Source organism: Ornithorhynchus anatinus, chromosome X5 (genome assembly GCF_004115215.2).
Source record: "Ornithorhynchus anatinus isolate Pmale09 chromosome X5, mOrnAna1.pri.v4, whole genome shotgun sequence".
NCBI lineage: Eukaryota > Metazoa > Chordata > Mammalia > Monotremata > Ornithorhynchidae > Ornithorhynchus > Ornithorhynchus anatinus.
The window spans coordinates 67053679-67072989 of record NC_041753.1 but is presented as its reverse complement, the minus strand read 5'-3'; the positions used below and the strand labels follow the sequence as shown (position 1 = coordinate 67072989).

The 19311-nt window shown below is 47.3% G+C and overlaps 1 protein-coding gene and 1 non-coding gene across 4 annotated transcripts in view; both read left to right on the top strand.

Annotated features, from left to right (window-relative positions):
• Positions 1-18703, top strand: part of GKAP1 (G kinase anchoring protein 1) — a 48541-nt gene extending 29838 nt beyond the window's left edge. For all 3 annotated transcript variants that reach the window (XM_029055942.1, XM_029055943.1, XM_029055941.2), the window contains 5 exons: positions 85-186; positions 2711-2774; positions 6079-6149; positions 8227-8304; positions 18082-18703. In XM_029055942.1, the coding sequence (XP_028911775.1) occupies positions 85-186; positions 2711-2774; positions 6079-6149; positions 8227-8304; positions 18082-18129 (363 nt within the window). In that variant the 3' untranslated portion in view covers positions 18130-18703. The remainder of the gene's footprint in view (positions 1-84; positions 187-2710; positions 2775-6078; positions 6150-8226; positions 8305-18081) is intronic.
• Positions 14660-14797, top strand: LOC114808252. Its single transcript, XR_003756099.1, has one exon. It is a non-coding gene; the product is annotated as a small nucleolar RNA SNORA7 (small nucleolar RNA).
• Positions 18704-19311: the final 608 nt, after the last annotated feature.

Below are 19311 nucleotides of genomic sequence, written 5' to 3'. Positions count from 1 at the left end.
GAAGCAATTCTTAGGGGAGTGTTCAACGCTTCATGCAAATGGAAGAGTAGTTCTAAAGTGGGGTTTTTTTTGTTTTTTTTTTAGGAGTTGGCTTTGAAAGATGGGAGAACGGAAAGATTAAAATTGGATCTTGAAAAGAAAGATGCAGAAATTCAGAAGTTGCAAAATGTGATCGCTCAGTGGGAGGTTTGTATGGTTATAACTGGGAAAAAGTGTTCCACGTCTGTTAGCCATCCTATTTCTTAACTACAAATACTTTGTTTCCTTTTTGAAATATGGATTAAAAGGGTGTAGGGTCTTGCTATTGAGGATCCTCAGAGATTGTCATTATAGCAATGTGCACTACGTTGGCTCTCTTCACTCTTCTCCACGCCCTCTGTTCTTCCCCTCCCATACCTTTGGGAGTGGATCACTAAGCTTTTGAAACAAAATGAAAAGAAAAATGAATCAGCTCTCTCAGAAGAGAATGGAACTTCACTTGTTAGTTTATCCTCATTTTTTCATTTCAAGGATACCTCTTCTGAAGTATCTTTTGATTTGATAAATATGGTATTTGGAAACTTTTGTTAGGCAAAAAAGCTTACGGTTTTCTTATTAGGAAGGATTAAAATGCGAGACTACAAATTAAAAACCAAAATGATAGCCATTTTTTTCCATCCATTTCACTTAGTCGATGGAATTTACGGAGCGCTTACTGTGTGCAGAGCACTTAGTGTGCCTGGGAGAGGACAGTACAATAGAGTTAGTAGACACGATTCCCTGCCCACAAGAAGCTTACATTTTACTTTGGGAGACAAAAGTAAAATCCATTACAGGTAGGGAGAAGAGTAATGGTGGAGCACCAGTAAATTATTGGGAATATTGCTATAGAATGAGAAGTTTTTCCATTGAATTTGTAAAATGAAAAATGCATTTTCATTCTAGTTTCCAAAAATGTAAATGATATTCTCATAACACTGGCTTGACAAAAACCAGTTGTCTTAGAAGAGAAGGAAGAATCGTGCCTTTCTTTAAAACAGATTTTTTTCAAATGAGCAGAACACTTTGGTAGTTTGCTCTCCTGCTAGTAAAACACGCTTATAATAAGAACTACTTCTATTCATCAGCTTGTGTGAGGGCAGTGTGAAAAACATTCTTAGCCTCGTGGACGATATACTGGGGACATTTTCTCCATTGGTTTGTTCCCCAGAGTTTGCATTTTTGCATATAATCTGTGTATGAAAGTAGCAGTGTCTAGAGCTGTGAAAGAGAATATAAGTAGAAATAAATCAAAGAGGAGCTAGTACGGAAAAGCCTCATGACTTCAGACTCAGTCAATCGGTAATATTTATTCAGCACCTGTTGTGGGCAGAGCATGGTGCTAAGCATTTGGGAAAGTACACTAGAATTAGTAGACATGATCCCTGTCCTCGAGGAGTTTACAATCGAGCAGGGGAGGCAGATCCTAAAATAAAATGCAGCGAGGAGGAAGCATTAAGAGTATAAAGAGATGTATGTAAGTGGTACGGAGGGTGGTATGTAAGCATCGGGTACGTAAGTGATGCAGAAACGGAGTGGCAGTAGGGGTCGGGGGATAAGGGGATCGGATGGAGGAGATGCGAGATTAATCAGGGAAGGCCTCCTGGCGGAGACGGGCTTTCAGAAGAACTCTGAAGATGGAAACAGCAGTGGTCTGCCAGATGTGAAGGCAGGAAGGGAGGGTGTGAACAAGAGGTTGGTGAGGAGAGAGGCCCAATCTGATGTATTAAAAAGTCCAAAACTTTGAAGCTGATTTTTAAATGGTGTTTCTGCCATTCTCTGTCTTCGCGTGGGTCTCTCTGTGTCTGTCTTTGCATCTCTGGCTGTGGGCTGAGCTTCCGGTATCCCTACTGTTCTTTCTGTCTCAGAATCTGTAGGCAGTTGAGTGGATGAGCACATTCTCAGTGACTCCTCTGTCTGAGTCCCCCTGCTAACTCGAACTATTCTCCAGGTTGAGGCTTTGTTCACCTCAGGTAGACCGAAGCTTCCCCTTGCAGCTCAGAAGCACCTACCCTTGGCCTATAAGGCAAAGAAAGTGGCAGTGGTGGTGATGTGTGTACGGGGGGGAGTTGTCAGTACCATGTTCACGTCCCGCTGAACGGGCCTGATTCCGTGAGGTTTTCCTGCACATTTACTTCACTTAATACTTAGTCACAGAAGTCCCATGTTAAGAACAGGTAGTTCAGGCTTGGGTTTAAACACGGAAGCTTCTGCTCCACATTTGCACGTTGGGTTTGGAACAACGGCTTTTGCCGACAGTACCCTGAGTAGGGAGTACTGTCCCTACTCTCTGTCCTCTTTTTCCCTAATTCCAAGATTCCCAGCCCAGGGCCTTCCCATTCTCCCTCCCCTCTCCTGGTCATTTCCCTGTCCGCCTCTTGAAGGGCACCGGCCCGAGGTCCCAGGGCTCCAGATAAAGGCAGGAGAGGGATGGATTCCCAACTCCTCTCTGGGGATTCCTGGAGCCCAGGAATGACTTCCGGCCCACCTGGGAGGGGTCAGGAGAAATTTCTGTGGGAGGAATCGGGCCATTTGGAAACTGCTCCAATTCCTCCTCAGTTCTGCCCTAAATGTATTTGTTTCTGCAGGGTTACCTAGAGTTTTTTGCTTCTGAAGTTGCTATGGGTTGACTCCACAGGTCGCGTTTATCGTCGTCCTTTCTATTTCAAAACTGAATCTCTTTGAATACTAGGTGAAGTATAAAGAAGTAAAATCAAGAAATGCACAGCTGTTGAAAATGCTACAGGAAGGCGAAAGTGAGTAATGAGTGTTCTTGTAATAATAATAATAATAATAATAATAATGGACTAAAGCACTGAATCAGCTCACCCTCTCCTACTTTACCTCACTAATTTCTTCCTACATCCCAGTCCACGCATTTTGCTCCCAGAACGCCCATCTACCTGGATCTTGTCTACCTCGCCACCAACCCCTTGCCCACTACCTCTGTCTGGCCTGGAACTCCCACCCCCTTCAGAACAGTGCTCCAGTGCTTAGAACAGTGCTCGGCACATAGCAAGTGCTTAACAAACACCATCATCATTATTATATCCAACGACAGACCACCACTCTCCCCCACCTTCAAAACCTAATTAACATCACATCTCTTTCAAGAGGCCTTCCCCGCTTAAGCCCCCCTTTCCCCTCCTCCCTCTCCCTTCTGCATCGCCTCAGCACTTGGATCAGTCTGTCCCCTTTAAGCACCTCACCCTCAGCCCCACAGAACTTAGGTACCTAACCGTAATCTATTTTCATGTCTGTCTCCCCCTCTGGACTGTAGTATCCTTGTGGGCAGGAAACATGTCTCCCAACTCTATTATACTACGCTCTCCCAGGCGCTTTGTACCAGTGCTCTGCCCACAATAAGTGCTCGGGAAATACCACTGATTAACTGGGTATCTGTTAAGCGCTTACTATGTGCCAAGTACTGTACTAAGCCCTGGAGTTAAGCAGTTTTATGGAGATCTTATATATTGTGTTTCACTGTGGTAGATTTTTATTTGATATAAGCTTTGACACAAACTTCCTTAAACAGAGGAATTTCGACACGCAGGTCCAGGCAAGCTAAGTCGTACCTCCTAATTAGATGGGGACCGCAAGCTAAGGCGTACCTCCTAATTAGATGGGGACCAGAGAAGGTTGTATTGGATCAGTACCAGTCAGGTCCATTCTCCTCTTTTCCTTTCCTCTTCTCCCCAACTCCCGCATCCTTAGCTAAGGAGCTGGGGGGAGGAGACGGTGGGGTGCCGCTTGGCCCCCAGCGAAGCAACAGACGAGTTCCTCTGCCGACACCGCTCCCAGTTCAAAGAGTTCCGATCACCTCACGGGTGTGGCCTGGCTGGAAAAACAACTATGCTGGGTGATTGGCGATGAGTCATTCCTTTGGCCGCATGATATCGCAAAGCTGACTGATCAAGCTTGGACATAGTAATAATGACGGTCATTGTGGTGTTCAAGTACTGGGGTGGGTACAAGATCATCAGGTCCCACATGGGGGTAGATGCAAAGTTAGAGTCCCCATCCCACATGGGGCTCACAGTTTAAGAAGGAGGGAGATCAGGGATTGAACCCCCATTTTCCAGATGAGGAACCTGAGACCCAGAGAAGTGAAGCGACCCGCCCAGGGTCACACGTCAGGCGAGAGGCAGATAGGGGAGTGAGATGTTAGGCAGGGCTCCTTGGGGGAGATACAATTGTAGTAGGGCTTTGGAGACCCAGAGGGCGGTGGTCCGTCGGATATGTAGGGGGAGGGAGTTCCAGGCCAGAGAGAGGACGTGGGCAAGGGGTCGGCGGCGAGATCGACGAGATCGAGGTACGGCGAGTAGATTGGAGTTAAAGGAGTGAAGTGTGCGGGCTGGATTGTAGTGGGCAATCAGCGAGGTGAGTTAGGAGGGAGAGAGCGTTGATTGAGTGCCTTCAAGCTGATGGTAAGGAGTTTGTCTGATGCGAAGATTGGATGAGCAGCCTCTGGAGGAGTGGGGAGAAGTGGACTGAATGGGTTTTTTTTAGAAAAATGAACCAGACAGCCGAGCGAAGTACAGATTGGAGTGGGTATAAATGGTTGTGCGTACGTGGGTGCCCTCGGTCAAGGCGTGATGCTGCTAAGTTTCCTCGCCTCTGCCTTATTTAACTGTCCCGAAAAGTACTTCGTGCTTTTGCAGTTTTACAGTGTTTGATATGGTAAAGGATGGAAAGCGTTCTGCTAGCGGTGATCAGAACCGTAATAGAGGAGGGTGTGTCGAAAAATATCACAGAGGTGTTTTTGAATCATCTATCCCCCGACCCATTTCCGCTGAGCCAGCAACCCAAGGTTCTGGAAGGACACAGCACCCATGTTAATCGCAGAAATGCCTGAATTCAGGCTTCCTAAGTTGGCTTTGGTTAGATTTCCGTGGCGCTGATTCTTGGTGAGTCAACTTCTGGTATGCGGAATTTATCATTCCTCCCTTCCTTTTCTTTTTAGCAGCAGTAACCGTAGGTCGCATGAGCTAGACGCACACCTGGAATTTCAATTTCTGGTGCTTTACCCAAACTGTGGGCAGTTGGGATTTCAGGGGGCACTCTTCTCACGCGTGCACGATCGCGATGCAGGAATTCCCAAATGCACCGCATAGACATTTCAGAGGCTTCCCCGGAGAAGCCAGGGGAGAGCCGAAGCCAGCTGGATTTTCGGAAGACGCAGCCCAGCCCCTGGGTGCAAGACCCTAGCCAGAGACACCTGCTCTCTGTTTTCCTTCCCTTTCCCACAGACTTGGTGAATATGGGAGATGGCAGTCTTCAAGGAGGACGCTGCATGGGTTTGGATCAGGACAACGTCCTGCAGCAGAGGCCTTTGGGGAAGTGTTTCAGCTCCCTCCACAGACCACTGTATTGTCAAACCCGTCGAGGTTAAGGCAACCCCGGGGTTAAGTCTGTTTTACTGGAAGGTTGCCTATTGATGGGTAAGCAGGGGGAATACATTTTGGTCGAATCTACTTGATGGTCAGGAAAAAGTAATGACGCTCCTCATCGATAAAAGCACGTTTTAATTGGGAATCTGTTTCCACGATCATTTTTAGAAGGTTCAGGTTCTTCCAACTTAAAGAATTGCTGATGACTCTCCTATAGCCTATTTCGTGCAACCTTTTTGGACTGTCACCAGCCCGTGCCCATCTTCCTGTTGGTAGTTGAAAAACTTAACGAGAGCCATAAGAAATCTGTATAACTTTTAGCTCTGCTATGCCAATAATGATACGTATTGAGCGCCCAGTACCTGTAAAGTAAAGTGCCTATAAATTTCCAAAGAAGCAGGTGGTTAACAAGTTCAACTCTCGATGATTGAAAACTACCCAGGATCAGGAACTACTGTACTTACCGTAACATAGGCGTTGGAGAAAAAATTGTGAGGTTGTGTTTCTCGAGATGGCCATACATATAATAATAATGATGGTATTTGTTAAGCGCTTATTACGTGCCGAGCACTGTTCTAAGTGCTGGGGGGGGGGGGGGAATACAAGGTAATACACCATACATATCTTTGGAGAACTAAAGAGATTCTGATTTTCCTTTTTTCTTTCTCAGTGAAAGATAAAGCAGAGATCCTTTTTCAGATTGATGAATCGCAAAGTATCAAGAATGAGCTAACTTTACAGGTAAGAAATCCTGGAGTGGGGGGGGCAAAAATTTTCAGTTGAAGCCCTTCTCCAAGGGAGCTACTCAGTGCTGCATCTGAACACCGGTTCCCCTCCACCCCCCTCCACACACTTCCCACAGCATCTTAAAAAAAAAAAAAAGTGCTCGAGGCTCCAGTCAGGAATCGGGGGCCGTAGGGGGAGATTGGAGGGGTGGAAATGGAGGTTTAACGTGCAGGGGAAGGAGCACATTTTAGACACCTACTTCTATCCCTCCTGCATTGCAAAGGGGAATACCTAGATTCCACTCTAAAAAAAAAAAAATGGTACTTGTAAGTGCTTACTATGTGCCAAGCACTGTACTGAATGCTTGGGTAGATACAAGCTAATCAGTTTGGACACCATCCATGTCCCATGTAGGGCTCATAGCCTTAATCCCCATTTTTCCAGATGAGGTAACACAGAGAAGTGAAGAGTCTTTCCTAAGGTCACACAGCAGACACGCGGCAGAGCCGGTATTAGAACCCAGGTCCTTCTAACTCCCAGGCCCATGCGGTATCCACTAGGCCACTTACTTAGAAAGGGAGAAAATATGTGGGATTTTTTTCTTTGTACCTGTCTTTAAATCAAATTGTCAGCATAAATCAGAATGCTGCTCATTGTATTGCAGTGTATGAAGTTACTGTACTAGATTATTCTTCGATCAAATTTATTAAATACAGTGAAAGTAGGGGGCCGGTGTCCCTGAGATAGGGGAGAGAGGCTGTATCTCAGTACTCTCCCAAGCACTTAAACAGTGCTTTGTACACAGTAAGTGCCCAATAAGTACGATTGAATGAATGAATGAAAGGTAATGTGTCCAAGATCGGGGGCTTCCGTCTCCCATGTTTTTTTCTCTGTGTGTCCCTCCCTGTTTTTCTCTCTCTTTTGTAATGGTACTTGCTAAGCCGGGGATTGATCACTCTGGGTCAAACACTGTTCTAAGAGCTGGGCTAGATACAACTGCATTAGGTTGGACACAGTCCCTGCCCGGCATGGGGCTCACAGTCTCAGTAATAATTATGTATTTGTTAAGTGCTTACTAGGTGCCAAACACTGTTCTAAGCACTTGGCTAGATATAAGGTGGTCAGGTTGGACAGTCCCTGTCCCATGCGGGCCTCACGGTCTCGATCCCCATTTTACAGATGAGGTAACCGAGGCCCAGAGAAGTGAAGTGACTTGCCCAAGGTCACACAGCAGACAAGTGGCAGAGTGGGTTTAGAACCCCATGACCTTCTGACTCCCAGGCCCGGGCTCTATCCAGTACCTGCCCCACATGGGGCTCACAGTCTTCATCCCCATTTGACAGATGAAGGAACTGAGGCAGAGAGAAGGGAAGTGTCTTGCCTAAGCTCACGCAGCAGACAGGGAACAGCACCAGCATGAGAACCCAGGTCCTTTGGACTCCCAGTCCCATGCTCTAGCCACTAGGCCACGCTGCCTCATTTCGCTTTACTATATACACTGTGATGGCTCCATCTTCCTATCGGGGCTGCTCTGGGGATAGAACCTATCTGCTCCCAGCCCCGCAGCACTTATGTCCACATCTGTAATTTATTGATATCTATTCATGTCTGTTTCCTTCTCTAGCCTGTAAGCTCGTTGAGAGCCGGGAATGTGTCTGCTATATTGTTATAGTGTACTCCCCCAAGCGCTTAGTACAGTGCTCCGCACACATTAAGTGCTCCATTCATTCCTTCATTCAGTCGCATTAATTGAGCGCTTACTGTGTGCAGTACTAAGTGCTTGGGAGAGTACAACAGAACAAAAAACGGACACATTCCTGCCCACAACGAGCTCACAGTCTCAAGAGGGAGACGGACATTAATATAAATAAATAGGTAAATAAATTATAGATATATACATAAATACGATCGAATGGAATGAATGAATGGAAGTCTGTGGGAAAAGATGCCCCATAATAGTTAAGATGAGAAGTTCCAAATCTTTGAGGAACGTGTTACATACAATCCAGTCATGGGGTACTTCCATACTGCGATGCTCATTACTTAGACTGTTTCTCTAAAGTGGGTGTTTAATCGACTGTCTTGTTAATAGGTGTCTACGCTTCATGCTGCATTGGAACAAGAAAGATCGAAAGTAAAAATGTTACAAGCCGAATTAACCAAATATCAGGTAGGTGTTCGATCAGCCTGGCACCAAAAAACTTAGTTTAAGTTTGAACTAAAAGAGACTTTGACTACTCTCTAGTCTATGAGGACAGTGTTTACTAAAATCTTCGAAAACATTCGACTGAAAAACATGGGCTTAGCTGTACAGGGGCGGACAAAGGAATAGAAAACCTAACAGAGAATGCCGGCCGATTCTTTAGCAAATGACGCCTGTCTCCCCACTCGTCAGAAACCTCCAATGGTTGCCCATCCCTCTCTTCATCCAGCAAAAACTCCTCACCCCATTCCTTGATGTATCCTGGCTCCTCTCCCTCTGCAACCCTGCCCACACACTTCACTTGTCTAATACCAACCAACTCACTGTGCCTTGTTCTCTGCTCTCCCACTATCAATCCCTTGCTCACTCCCGCCTTCCTGCCTGGAATTCCCTCTTGCTGTGCATCAAAGCGGAGCATTGCTCTCTCCATCTTCTAGTCCCTTTTGAAGTTGTATCTCCTCTAGGAGGCCTGTCCAGATTCAGGTTCATCTCCACCCCACCAACTGTCACTTCTGTACCGCCCAAGCATTTGGGTGCATGCATACGTGTACACAAAACCACACGCACGATCATATACGTACACAAACACTGAGAAACAGTGTGCCCTACTGGTTAGAGCCTGAGCCTGAGAGTCAGAAGGACCTGGATTCTAATCCCAGCTCTGCCGCTAGTCTGCTGTGTGACTTGGGGCGAGTTCATTTCACTTCTCTGTCCCTCATTTCCCTGTAAAATGGGGATTAAGACTGTGAGCCCCATGTGGGACATGCACTGTGTACAACCTGACTAGCTTGTGTCTACCCCAGCGCATAGTACAGTGCCTGGCATGTTGTAAGTGCTTTACAAATACAATACCAAAAAACCTTTCTGTTCTTCTACTCTACTCCTTCCTCCTATCTGTAATTTATTTTAGAGGCCGACTCTCCCGCTAGCTTGCATATTTCTCGAGGGCAGAGATTATACTTACTCCCTCTAGCGTACTCTCCCGAGCACCCCCTCCGTCCGCCTCCTACGCTCCTATGATCGAGCTGCTGAGCGCTGCTGGCGAAAGTCCAAGCACCAAGCCGACCTCACACACGTCAAATTTATCCTTTCCTGCCTTAACTCTGCCCTCTCCTCCGCCAGGCAAAGCTTCTTCTCCTCCCTCATCGACACCCATGCCCGTCACCCCCGCCGACTGTTCCGGACCTTTAACTCTCTCCTTAGGCCCCCTGTTCCTCCCCCTCCCCCATCTCTCACCCCTAATGATCTGGCCACCTATTCCTCACGAAAATCAACACGATCAGGTCTGAGCTCCCCAAAGTCACCCCTCCGTCTCTCCCCTCCCCCCCAACGACCCCCTCCCCTACTTTCCCATCCTTCCCTGCAGTATCCTCAGAGGAGATCTCCTCCCTCCTCGCAAGTGCCACCCCCTCCACCTGCGCCTCGGACCCCATTCCCTCTCACCTTCTTAAAACCATCGCCCCTGCCCTCCTCCCTTCCTTAACTTCTATTTTTAACCACTCAATCTCCAAGGGCTCCTTCCCCTCTGCCTTCAAACATGCCCACGTCTCCCCCATCCTAAAAAAACCCGCTCTTGACCCCACTTCCCCCTCCAGTTATCGTCCTATCTCCCTACTACCCTTCCTTTCCAAAATCTTAGAACGAGTCGTCTACAATCGATGCCTAGAATTCCTTAACTCCCATTCTCTCCTAGACCCCCTCCAATCTGGCTTCCGTCCCCTCCACTCTACCGAGACTGCTCTCTCTAAGGTCACCCATGACCTCCTTCTTGCCAAATCCAATGGCTCCTACTCCATTCTGATCCTCCTTGACCTCTCTGCTGCCTTTGACACTGTCGACCATCCCCTCCTCCTCCATACCTTATCTCACCTTGGCTTCACGGACTCTGTCCTCTCCTGGTTCTCCTCTTACCTCTCTGGCCGATCATTCTCGGTCTCCTACGCTGGAGCCTCCTCCCCCTCCCATCCTTTAACTGTTGGAGTTCCTCAAGGGTCAGTTCTTGGCCCTCTTCTGTTCTCCATTTACACTCACTCCCTCGGTGAACTCATCCGCTCTCACGGCTTTGACTACCATCTCTACGCAGATGACACGCAGATCTACATCTCCGCCCCTGTCCTCTCCCCCTCCCTTCAGGCTCGCATCTCCTCCTGCCTCCGGGACGTCTCCACCTGGATGTCGGCCCGCCACCTAAAACTCAACATGAGCAAGACTGAGCTCCTCATCTTCCCTCCCAAACCCGGTCCTCTCCCGGACTTCTCTATCACCGTGGATGGCACGACCATCCTTCCCGTCCCGCAGGCCCGCAATCTCGGTGTCATCCTTGACTCGTCCCTCTCGTTCACCCCACACATCCTATCCGTTACCGAGACCTGCCGGTTTCACCTCTACAATATCGCCAAGATCCGCCCTTTCCTCTCCACCCAGACGGCTACCTTACTATTACGGGCTCTCGTCATATCCCGGCTAGACTACTGTGTCAGCCTTCTCTCTGACCTCCCTTCCTCCTCTCTCGCCCCGCTCCGGTCTATTCTTCACTCCGCTGCCCGGCTCATCTTCCTGCAGAAACGATCTGGGCGTGTCACTCCCCTTCTTAAACAACTCCAGTGGTTGCCTATCGACCTCCGCTCCAAACAAAAACTCCTCACTCTAGGCTTCAAGGCTCTCCATCACCTTGCCCCTTCCTACCTCTCCTCCCTTCTCTCTTTCTACCGCCCACCCCGCACGCTCCGCTCCTCTGCCGCCCGCCTCCTCGCCGTCCCTCGGTCTCGCCTATCCCGCCGTCGACCCCTGGGTCACGTCCTCCCGCGGTCCTGGAACGCCCTCCCTCCTCACCTCCGCCAAACTGATTCTCTTTCCCTCTTCAAAACCTTACTTAAAAATCACCTCCTCCAAGAGGCGTTCCCAGACTGAGCTCCTCTTCCCCCTCTACTCCCTCTGCCATCCCCCCTTTACCTCTCCGCAGCTAAAGCTTCATTTTCCCCTTTTCCCTCTGCTCCTCCACCTCTCCCTTCCCATCCCCACAGCACTGTACTCGTCCGCTCAACTGTATATATTTTCGTTACCCTATTTATTTTGTTAATGAATTGTACATCGCCTTGATTCTATTTAGTTGCCATTGTTTTTACGAGATGTTCTTCCCCTTGACGCTGTTTAGTGCCATTGTTCTTGTCTGTCCGTCTCCCCCGATTAGACTGTAAGCCCGTCAAACGGCAGGGACTGTCTCTATCTGTTGCCGACTTGTTCATCCCAAGCGCTTAGTACAGTGCTCTGCACATAGTAAGCGCTCAATAAATACTATTGAATGAATGAATGAATAGGTGCTCAATAAATACTACGGCCCGATTTGTTGAAGCGTGAAACTCGGACCACAGATCGCACTGAGCTTTTTTTTTAGTGATTTTATCAGCGTCGCCTTTGAGTCAGGCATGATATTAAATGTCAGGACAGGGCACGAGTAATGAAGTCGAGGAATCCCATCTACCCGCTAGGATCAAAGCATTGCTCATTAATAACATAACTTTGCCAAGCAGGGTGTGTGTGGAAAATAGGCGAAAGAACAATGCCCAGGCAGCTGTTAAATGAGCTGCATTCCGGGATGGAAGAATAGCCGTAAATAGACCGAGATGACCCGGTCAGGCAGTGGGCTAGAGAGAGGCCGAGCCACTAGCCTGCTACGTGGCATTCGGGAAGGGGGTCATTCTGTTCGAGCAGAGAGGGGAAAATCGTGATTCTAAGACAAAGAGATCAGGCATTGCCATCGCAACCACCCAGAAGAGGATGAACTTTATTTGTGTATAATATGGAGTGGACCATCACCTACCCATCAGTCTTTGCAACCACGTCAACACGCAAGCACCAGATTTACTCTCAGTAGGTGTCCCCTTCAGTCCCAAAGTATGGTGAATGACAGGTAGCTAATTAGTGTTTCTCACCGTGAGGGAGGAATCCAGATGATTCCATGCTTCTCTGTCAAATGATCAGTGTGCTTTGGTCAGTCATTTGAATGGTATGTTATTTTTGATTGATTGACTGTCTTTCCAACCCCCCAAAAAAATCATTCCCCTCCATTCCAACCTCAGGGGTCAGTGTGGAGCAGGTGATGATGATAATGGAGTCTAATGAAGTTTTCCCTCAGGAAAGGTGCTTTGGTCCTTAGACTTCAGGATAGAGAACCTGCGTTTGGGAACCGATTCTAGAGCTGGTGGTGTTTTGTTTTATTAATGGTATTTGTTGAGTGCTTACTATGCGCCAGGCACTGTACTAAGCGCTGGGGTCGATACGAGCTAATCGAGTTGGACGTGGTCCCCGTCACCACATGGGGCTCCCGGTCTTAATCCCCATTTTCCAGATGAGGGAACTGAGGCCCAGAGAAGTGAAGTGACTTGCCCAAGGTGACCCAGCAGACAGGTGGAGCTGAGATTAGAACCCAGGTCCTTCTGTCTCCCAGGCCTGGGCTCTAGCCACCAGGCCACGCTGTTCCCTGCCAGCCGTTGTTCCTTCTGGGGCTTGGAATGCAAGGAGCAAGTAGATGGGTTGGGTTGCAGCAGATTGCAAAGTGCACACAAATGGGACAGCCCCATTTATAGCTGTGTGCACTTTGCAATCTGCACAGTGAGAAGGTTAGCGGCACCAGAGAAGTGAAGTGTGCGGGCTGGGTTGTAGAAGGAGAGAAGCGAGGAGAGGTAGGAGGGGGCAAGGTGGTGGACTGCTTTAAAGCCAATGGTGAGGAGTTTCTGTCTGATGCGGAGGTGGATGAGCTTTTTGAGGAGGGGGGTGACTTGTCCCGAACGTTTTTGTAGAAAAATGATCTGGGCATCAGAGTGAAGAACGGACTGGAGTGGGGAGGGACGGGGCTGGGAGGTCAGCAAAGAGGCTGATGCGGCAAATCCGGGCAGGATGGGATGAGTGATTGGATTAATGCGATAGCAGTTTGGATGAAGAGGAAAGGGAGGATTTTAGCGATACTGTGAAGGTGGGAGCGACCGGATTTGGTGACCGATTGAATATGTGGGTTGAATGAGAGAGAGGAGTCAAGGATAATGCCAAGATTACGGGCTTGTGAGATAGGCTGGTTGGCGGTGCCAGCCTCAGCGATGGGAAAGTCGGGCAGGACAGGGTTTGGGTGGGATGCTAAGGAGCTCTGTTTAAGACAGATTACATTTGAGGTGATGGGAGGCTGTTCGTTCATTCAATCGTATTTATTGAGCGCTTACTATGTGCAGAGCACTGTACTAAGCTCTTGGGAGCGTACAATGTAACAATAAACAGACACATCCCTGCCCACAGTGAGCTCCAAGTAGAGATGTCTTGAAGACAGGAGGAGATGCGAGATCAGAGCTGGAGATGTAGATTTGGGTGTCATCTGCGTAGAGGTGGTAGTTGAAGCCATGGGAGTGAATGAGTTCTCCAAGGGAGTGGGCGTAGTTGGAGAATAGAAGGGGACCCAGAACTGAACCTTGAGGGGCCCCCAGAGTTAGGGGGTGGGAGGGGGAGGAGGACCTCGCGAAGGAGACTGAGAATGAACGGCCAAAGAGATGAGAGGAGAACCAGGAGAGGACAGAGTCAGTGAAGCCAAGATCGGATAATGTTTCCAGGAGCAGGGGGTGGTCCACAGTGTCAAAGGCAGCTGAGAGGTCGAGGAGGATTAGGATGGAGTGGAGGCTGTTGGATTTGACAAGAAGGAGATCACTGATGACCTTTAAGAGGGTGGTTTCTGTGGAGGGAAGGGGACGGAAGCCAGATTGGAGGGGGTCAAGGAGAGAATTGGAGGAGAGGAACTTGAGACAGCAGGTATTAACAGCTCGCTCAAGGAGTGTGGAAAGGAATGGTAGGAGGGAGATGGGGATAACTGGAGGGAGCCAGTCAAGGGATAGTTTTTGTAGGATGGGGAGACATGGGCATGTTTGAAAGCAGTGGGAAAGTAGCCATTGGACTGCAAATGGTTGAACGTAGCTGTTAGGAAAGAAGGGAGGGGATGAGAGGTTTTTTAATGGTATTTGTTAAGCGCTTACTATGTGCCAGCGACTAAGCGCTGGGGTAGATACAAGTTAAGTTGGATACCAACCAACCGTTAGGTTGGTTAGATATGGTCCCTGCCCTCAAATAGCTAATATTCTACATCAGATAGTACATTATCTGATGGATAGGCCAATGGACTGGGAGTAAAGAAGACTAGTTTTCTGTTTCTGGATGGAAATTTGGACACCTTTTCTTTTTCTTCTCTTAATGGGATTTTGGTCTCAGTGCAGTGCAGAGAATAAAGCTGTTTCCTTTTCATAATAGTAACTGTGATATTTGTTAAGCGCTTTCTATGTGCCAGGCTCCCCTCTCAGGGTCGCATCTGGAGAGTTTCCAGTACTCTACCAGTCTCAACTATAGGAGGGAGGGTCAAGCAGAGGCATACCCATTCCGTTCCTAGCTTGGGCAGTGGCTAGCGAGTGGAAGGCAATCTGCTACAAGTCAAAACTCACCTGTGCTTGGCGGCAGCGGTTCAGGGGAGAGTCGAGGGCGGAAACTCAAGCTTACTGCCCGGAAGGCGGCGAGGGTAAACCACTTCCGGATTTTTGCCAAGAAAACTCTCTGGATCCACTATCGGAACGATTACAGATGGAGGATGGGCATTCTGGGAGAGATGTGTCCATGGCGTCGCTATGGGTCGGAGACGACTTGACAGCATAAGACAGTGTGCCAAGCATTGTACTAAACACTGGGGTAGGCATAATATAATCAGGTCAGATAGAGTCCTTATCCTACTTAGGGCTCTCACAGTCTAAGTAGGAGGGCAAATAGGTAATGAATCCCCAGGAAACTGAGGCCCACTGAAGTGACTTGCCCAAGGTCACCAGGCAGGCAAGTGGCAGAGCCAGGATTAGAACCCAGGTCCCCTGACTCCCAGGCCCAGGCTCGTTCCCCAACTGACCTCCCTCTTCTGCTCTTGATTTATTTTATTAATGTTTTAAGCAGTGAGATCAAGGAACGACTCAAACCCTGTACACATAAAAAATATGAAGTTCTCTCTCTCTCCCTCTTTCCCTCCCTCAATTTCTAGCACTCCCCATGTCTCTCTCTCTATATATACACCCACACAGTTTGTATTTTAACAGTCAAAATATTTTCCTATGTAAACCCACCTTTAACTTTCAAACAGGTGTCCTTCTGATATACAGATGTCATTACTGGTGGTGAATCTATTTAAGTAGCTAAATAGTCCTTTTGAAACTGTCCACACAAAGACCGTCCTTTGCTTTGCAGCTGCAGTTGCTATTTGCAGAACCTGGCATTTTTTGTGACATTGGTGTTCTTCCCAATCCCTCCACTGAAAATAGTCACCCGATTCCTGATTACTGAACATCGGGGTGGGCTCCTCTTTCCCAGTAACTCCCGACTATAAGCCTTGGCTCGCAGTTGTGTTTCAGTAAAAATCAGATTTTTTTTGGTGGTTGTTACATGCAGGACCCATTTCCATCCTTTTCACTTCCCCGCTTTCTTATAGGAAAATGTTCTTTCTCTGATAGCTGTACCCTAAATATTCTTCATTTTAGACCCACACTGGGAGGCCAGTCGTTTATTTTTTCCCTTCAAAGCATCTTGTCCCTGGACCTTTTTTAAAATGTTTCACTTGCACTGTCTTAAAGATGGGCTTTCAAGTCTCTCTCTCTCCTACCCTTGATGAGGTCTAACAGTACAGACGTTTTTTCATGTGGTGAAAATTTGGAGGTTGGGTTTTCCAAAGTATTACTTTTTTTTTTTTTTGCATGCCCATTTTCAGACAGTTGATGTAAATTTTTAAAAGAGAAAATGTAACTTTTGTTTAGGAGTGGAGTGGATGTGACGGAAGTACAGTCAGTTCACCGATACCGTTCTCGACAAGCCCCGTGTTAAGGCAAGCTCTTGTTACGAAACTGTCACCTTGGCTGTTGCCCCCAGAGATGGTGCAAAACCGTTTCTTCCGACATCGCACTGTGTTCATTCCCCAACAGCATTCTGTCTAACACGCGGAGCGAAAACCCACATTACGAGAGGAGCAGTTATACTGTTATGTTGATCTGGCCGAGTTGGGCTAGCTTAAGTTCATGCTGCAGACAGCCCTTGGATGTGCAGCACAATTGGTTTGTGAATCGTGGATCTTAAATGCGGGGGATTTGATTCGGAAGTGCAGGTGCTTTAATCGATGAATGGTATTTAATGAGCGCTCACTGTGTGCAGAGCACTGTACTAAGCTCTTGGGAGAGGAAAGTACAGCAGAGTTGGTAGACACATTCCCTGCCCCCAAGGAACTCACAGACCACAGGGAGAGACAGGCATTATAATCAGTTATAGCTGTGTACCTAAGTGCTCTGGGGCTGAGGTTGGGGTGAATATCCACTGTGCTTAAAGACTATAGAGCCAAGGACTTCGGTGACACAGAAGGGAGAGGAGAGTAGGAGAAAGAGGGAACTTAGTCGGGGAATGGCCTCTTGGAGGAGATGTTATGTTAAAAAGGCTTCGAAGGAGGGGAGAGGGATCCTCTGTCGGATGTGAAGGGGGAGGGAGTACTGGGCCAGAGGGAGGATGTGGGAGAGGGGTCGGTGGTGAGATAGACTGAATGGAGGTACGGTGAGTAGGTAGGCATTAGAGGAGCCGAGAGTGTGAGCTGTTTTGAAGTAGGAAATCAGTGAGGTAAAATAGGAGGGGGCAAGGCGATTGAGTGCTTTATGGTAAGGAGTTTCTGCTTGATGCCACGGTGGATGGGCAACCACTGGAGGTTCTTGAGGAGTGGGGAGACTTGGACTGAACGCTCTTTTTAGAAGGATGATGTAGGCAGCAGAGTGAAGTATGGCCTGGAGTGGGTACTCTGTTCTTACCAAAATTACTTAGAGTGGTGTACTCGATGAATTACAGGTGAGTAATCTGGCGACATGAAAGTATTTCAGTAAGATTGGAGGGGGTCAAGGAGAGAAGTGGAGGATAGGAAGTGGAGGCAGTGGGTGAGACAACTCACTCAGCAAGTTTGGAGGGGAATGGTAGGAGGGAGATGAGGCGAGAACTTGACATATGAGGAAAGCGAGGCACAGAGAATTTAAGTGACTTGTCCGGGTCACACAACAGACAAGTGTTGGAACTGGGATTAGAATCCAGGCTCTCTGACTCCAAGGCCCATACCCTTTCCAGTAGGCCATACTGCTTCTCCCAAAGCAATCAATCAAACAGGCAATTGATTAATGGTATTTATTGAGTGCTTACTGTGTGCTAAGTAGTTGGGAGAGTACAATAGAACAGAATTGCTAGACACATTCCCTGCCCTCAAGGAGCTTACAGTCTAGAGAGGGAGACAGACATTAATACAAATAAATAAATTATGGATATGGACAACATTGTAAGTGCTGTTTGTCATAACTCAACATTTTCACCGGTACAATTACTTTAAAAGCAACTTAAACTTTAGATAAAGTATGATTGAAAAATTTTCAAGTGGCAAATAATGTATAAACCCCATTCAGAATCACTCCAAGGTATCTATCAATGCCTATCAATGGTATTTATTGAGTGCTTACTATGTGCAGAGTACCGAACTAAGTGCTCGGGAGAGTACAGGACAACAGATTTAGGAGACACGTTCCCTGCCCATAACGAGTTTACGGTCTAGAGGGGGGAGCTGTCTTCTCTTCTTAACAGATTCAATTCTTAAGCGTATTTATTCATTCTTAAAAAGAAAATATCCAGTCATTTCCCAAATGAAATTTGTTTTTATTTTCTTTCTTTCAGGGTTGCAGAAAAGGAAAAAGAAACTCTGAGTCTGAACAGAGTAGATGATCACACCTGCCATCAAGTTCAAATTTACTCTTAATCTTGTTTAGGTTTTTGCAGAGATTATATAATTAATACCTTACAATGGCTTATTTTTGCAGTTTGGGAGAAGTTAAGATTACTACTTATTGACTAAAAATCCTCAAATCATTCACTGTTGGTTTAAAGTTAAGGGTTGAAACCTCGAATTTCAAAAGAATTCAGTGCATGAGTAATGTTTACCGTTCATACTCATTTCTTTCATTTTTTGTTGGCTAACAAAATTTACTTTTCCATGTATGTTTGCATTGTTTTGTTTTTAAAGTTTCACAATGTAGGAGCAGTATTGATTTAACTCAGGGGAAACCGTATGGGAATCAAACTGCATTGTACATTACTCATCTCCTTGGTGGTCGTTCACATACCATATGCGACTATTTTAGCCGATCATTTAAATGTATACGTGTATGGAAACTGAGTCAACTTTATCCATATGAAGGAGTGAGCCCTTAAAGACCGTTACGCGACCACCAGACCCTTTCTCACCTTGCACCTAAATAAAGGTCACCCCTGGCTTTGCTGTTGAATTTGCTATCTTCAATGCCGGGCTCCATTTTCATTTCGCTCACTCGAAATCCAGCTCCTACAACCGGAAGGTTTCAGTCACTTTTAATGATAATAATGATATTCGTTAAGCACTTACTGTGTGCCAAGCACTGTTCTAAGCACTGGGGTAGATACAGGGCAGTCAGGTTGGACACAGCCCCTGTCCCACACGGAGCTCACGATCTTAATCCCCGTTTTACAGATGAGGTCACTGAGGCCCAGAGAAGTTAACTGTCTCGTCCAAGGTCACATGGCAGACACGTGGCGGAGCCGGGATTAGAACCCATATCCTCTGACTCCCAGGCCCGGGCTCTTTCCCCTAGGGCATGCTGCTTCCGTAGCCTAGCCCCTTGGTTAACCTTTGTTAAACACCTCACCTGATCAGGGTAAACTAAAGCTTTTTGTTGCTTTTATTTCAAGCAGAATATTGCTAGAAGGAGAGATGAAATAGACAGTTTAATGCCTTCACTTAGTATGCATTGTTCAGAATAGCATCTAATGGTATATAAGAATACGAGAAGTCCCATTAGCGGGTCAGATTCATTCATTCAGTTGTATTTATTGAGCGCGTACTTTGTGCAGGGTACTATACTAAGCGCTTGG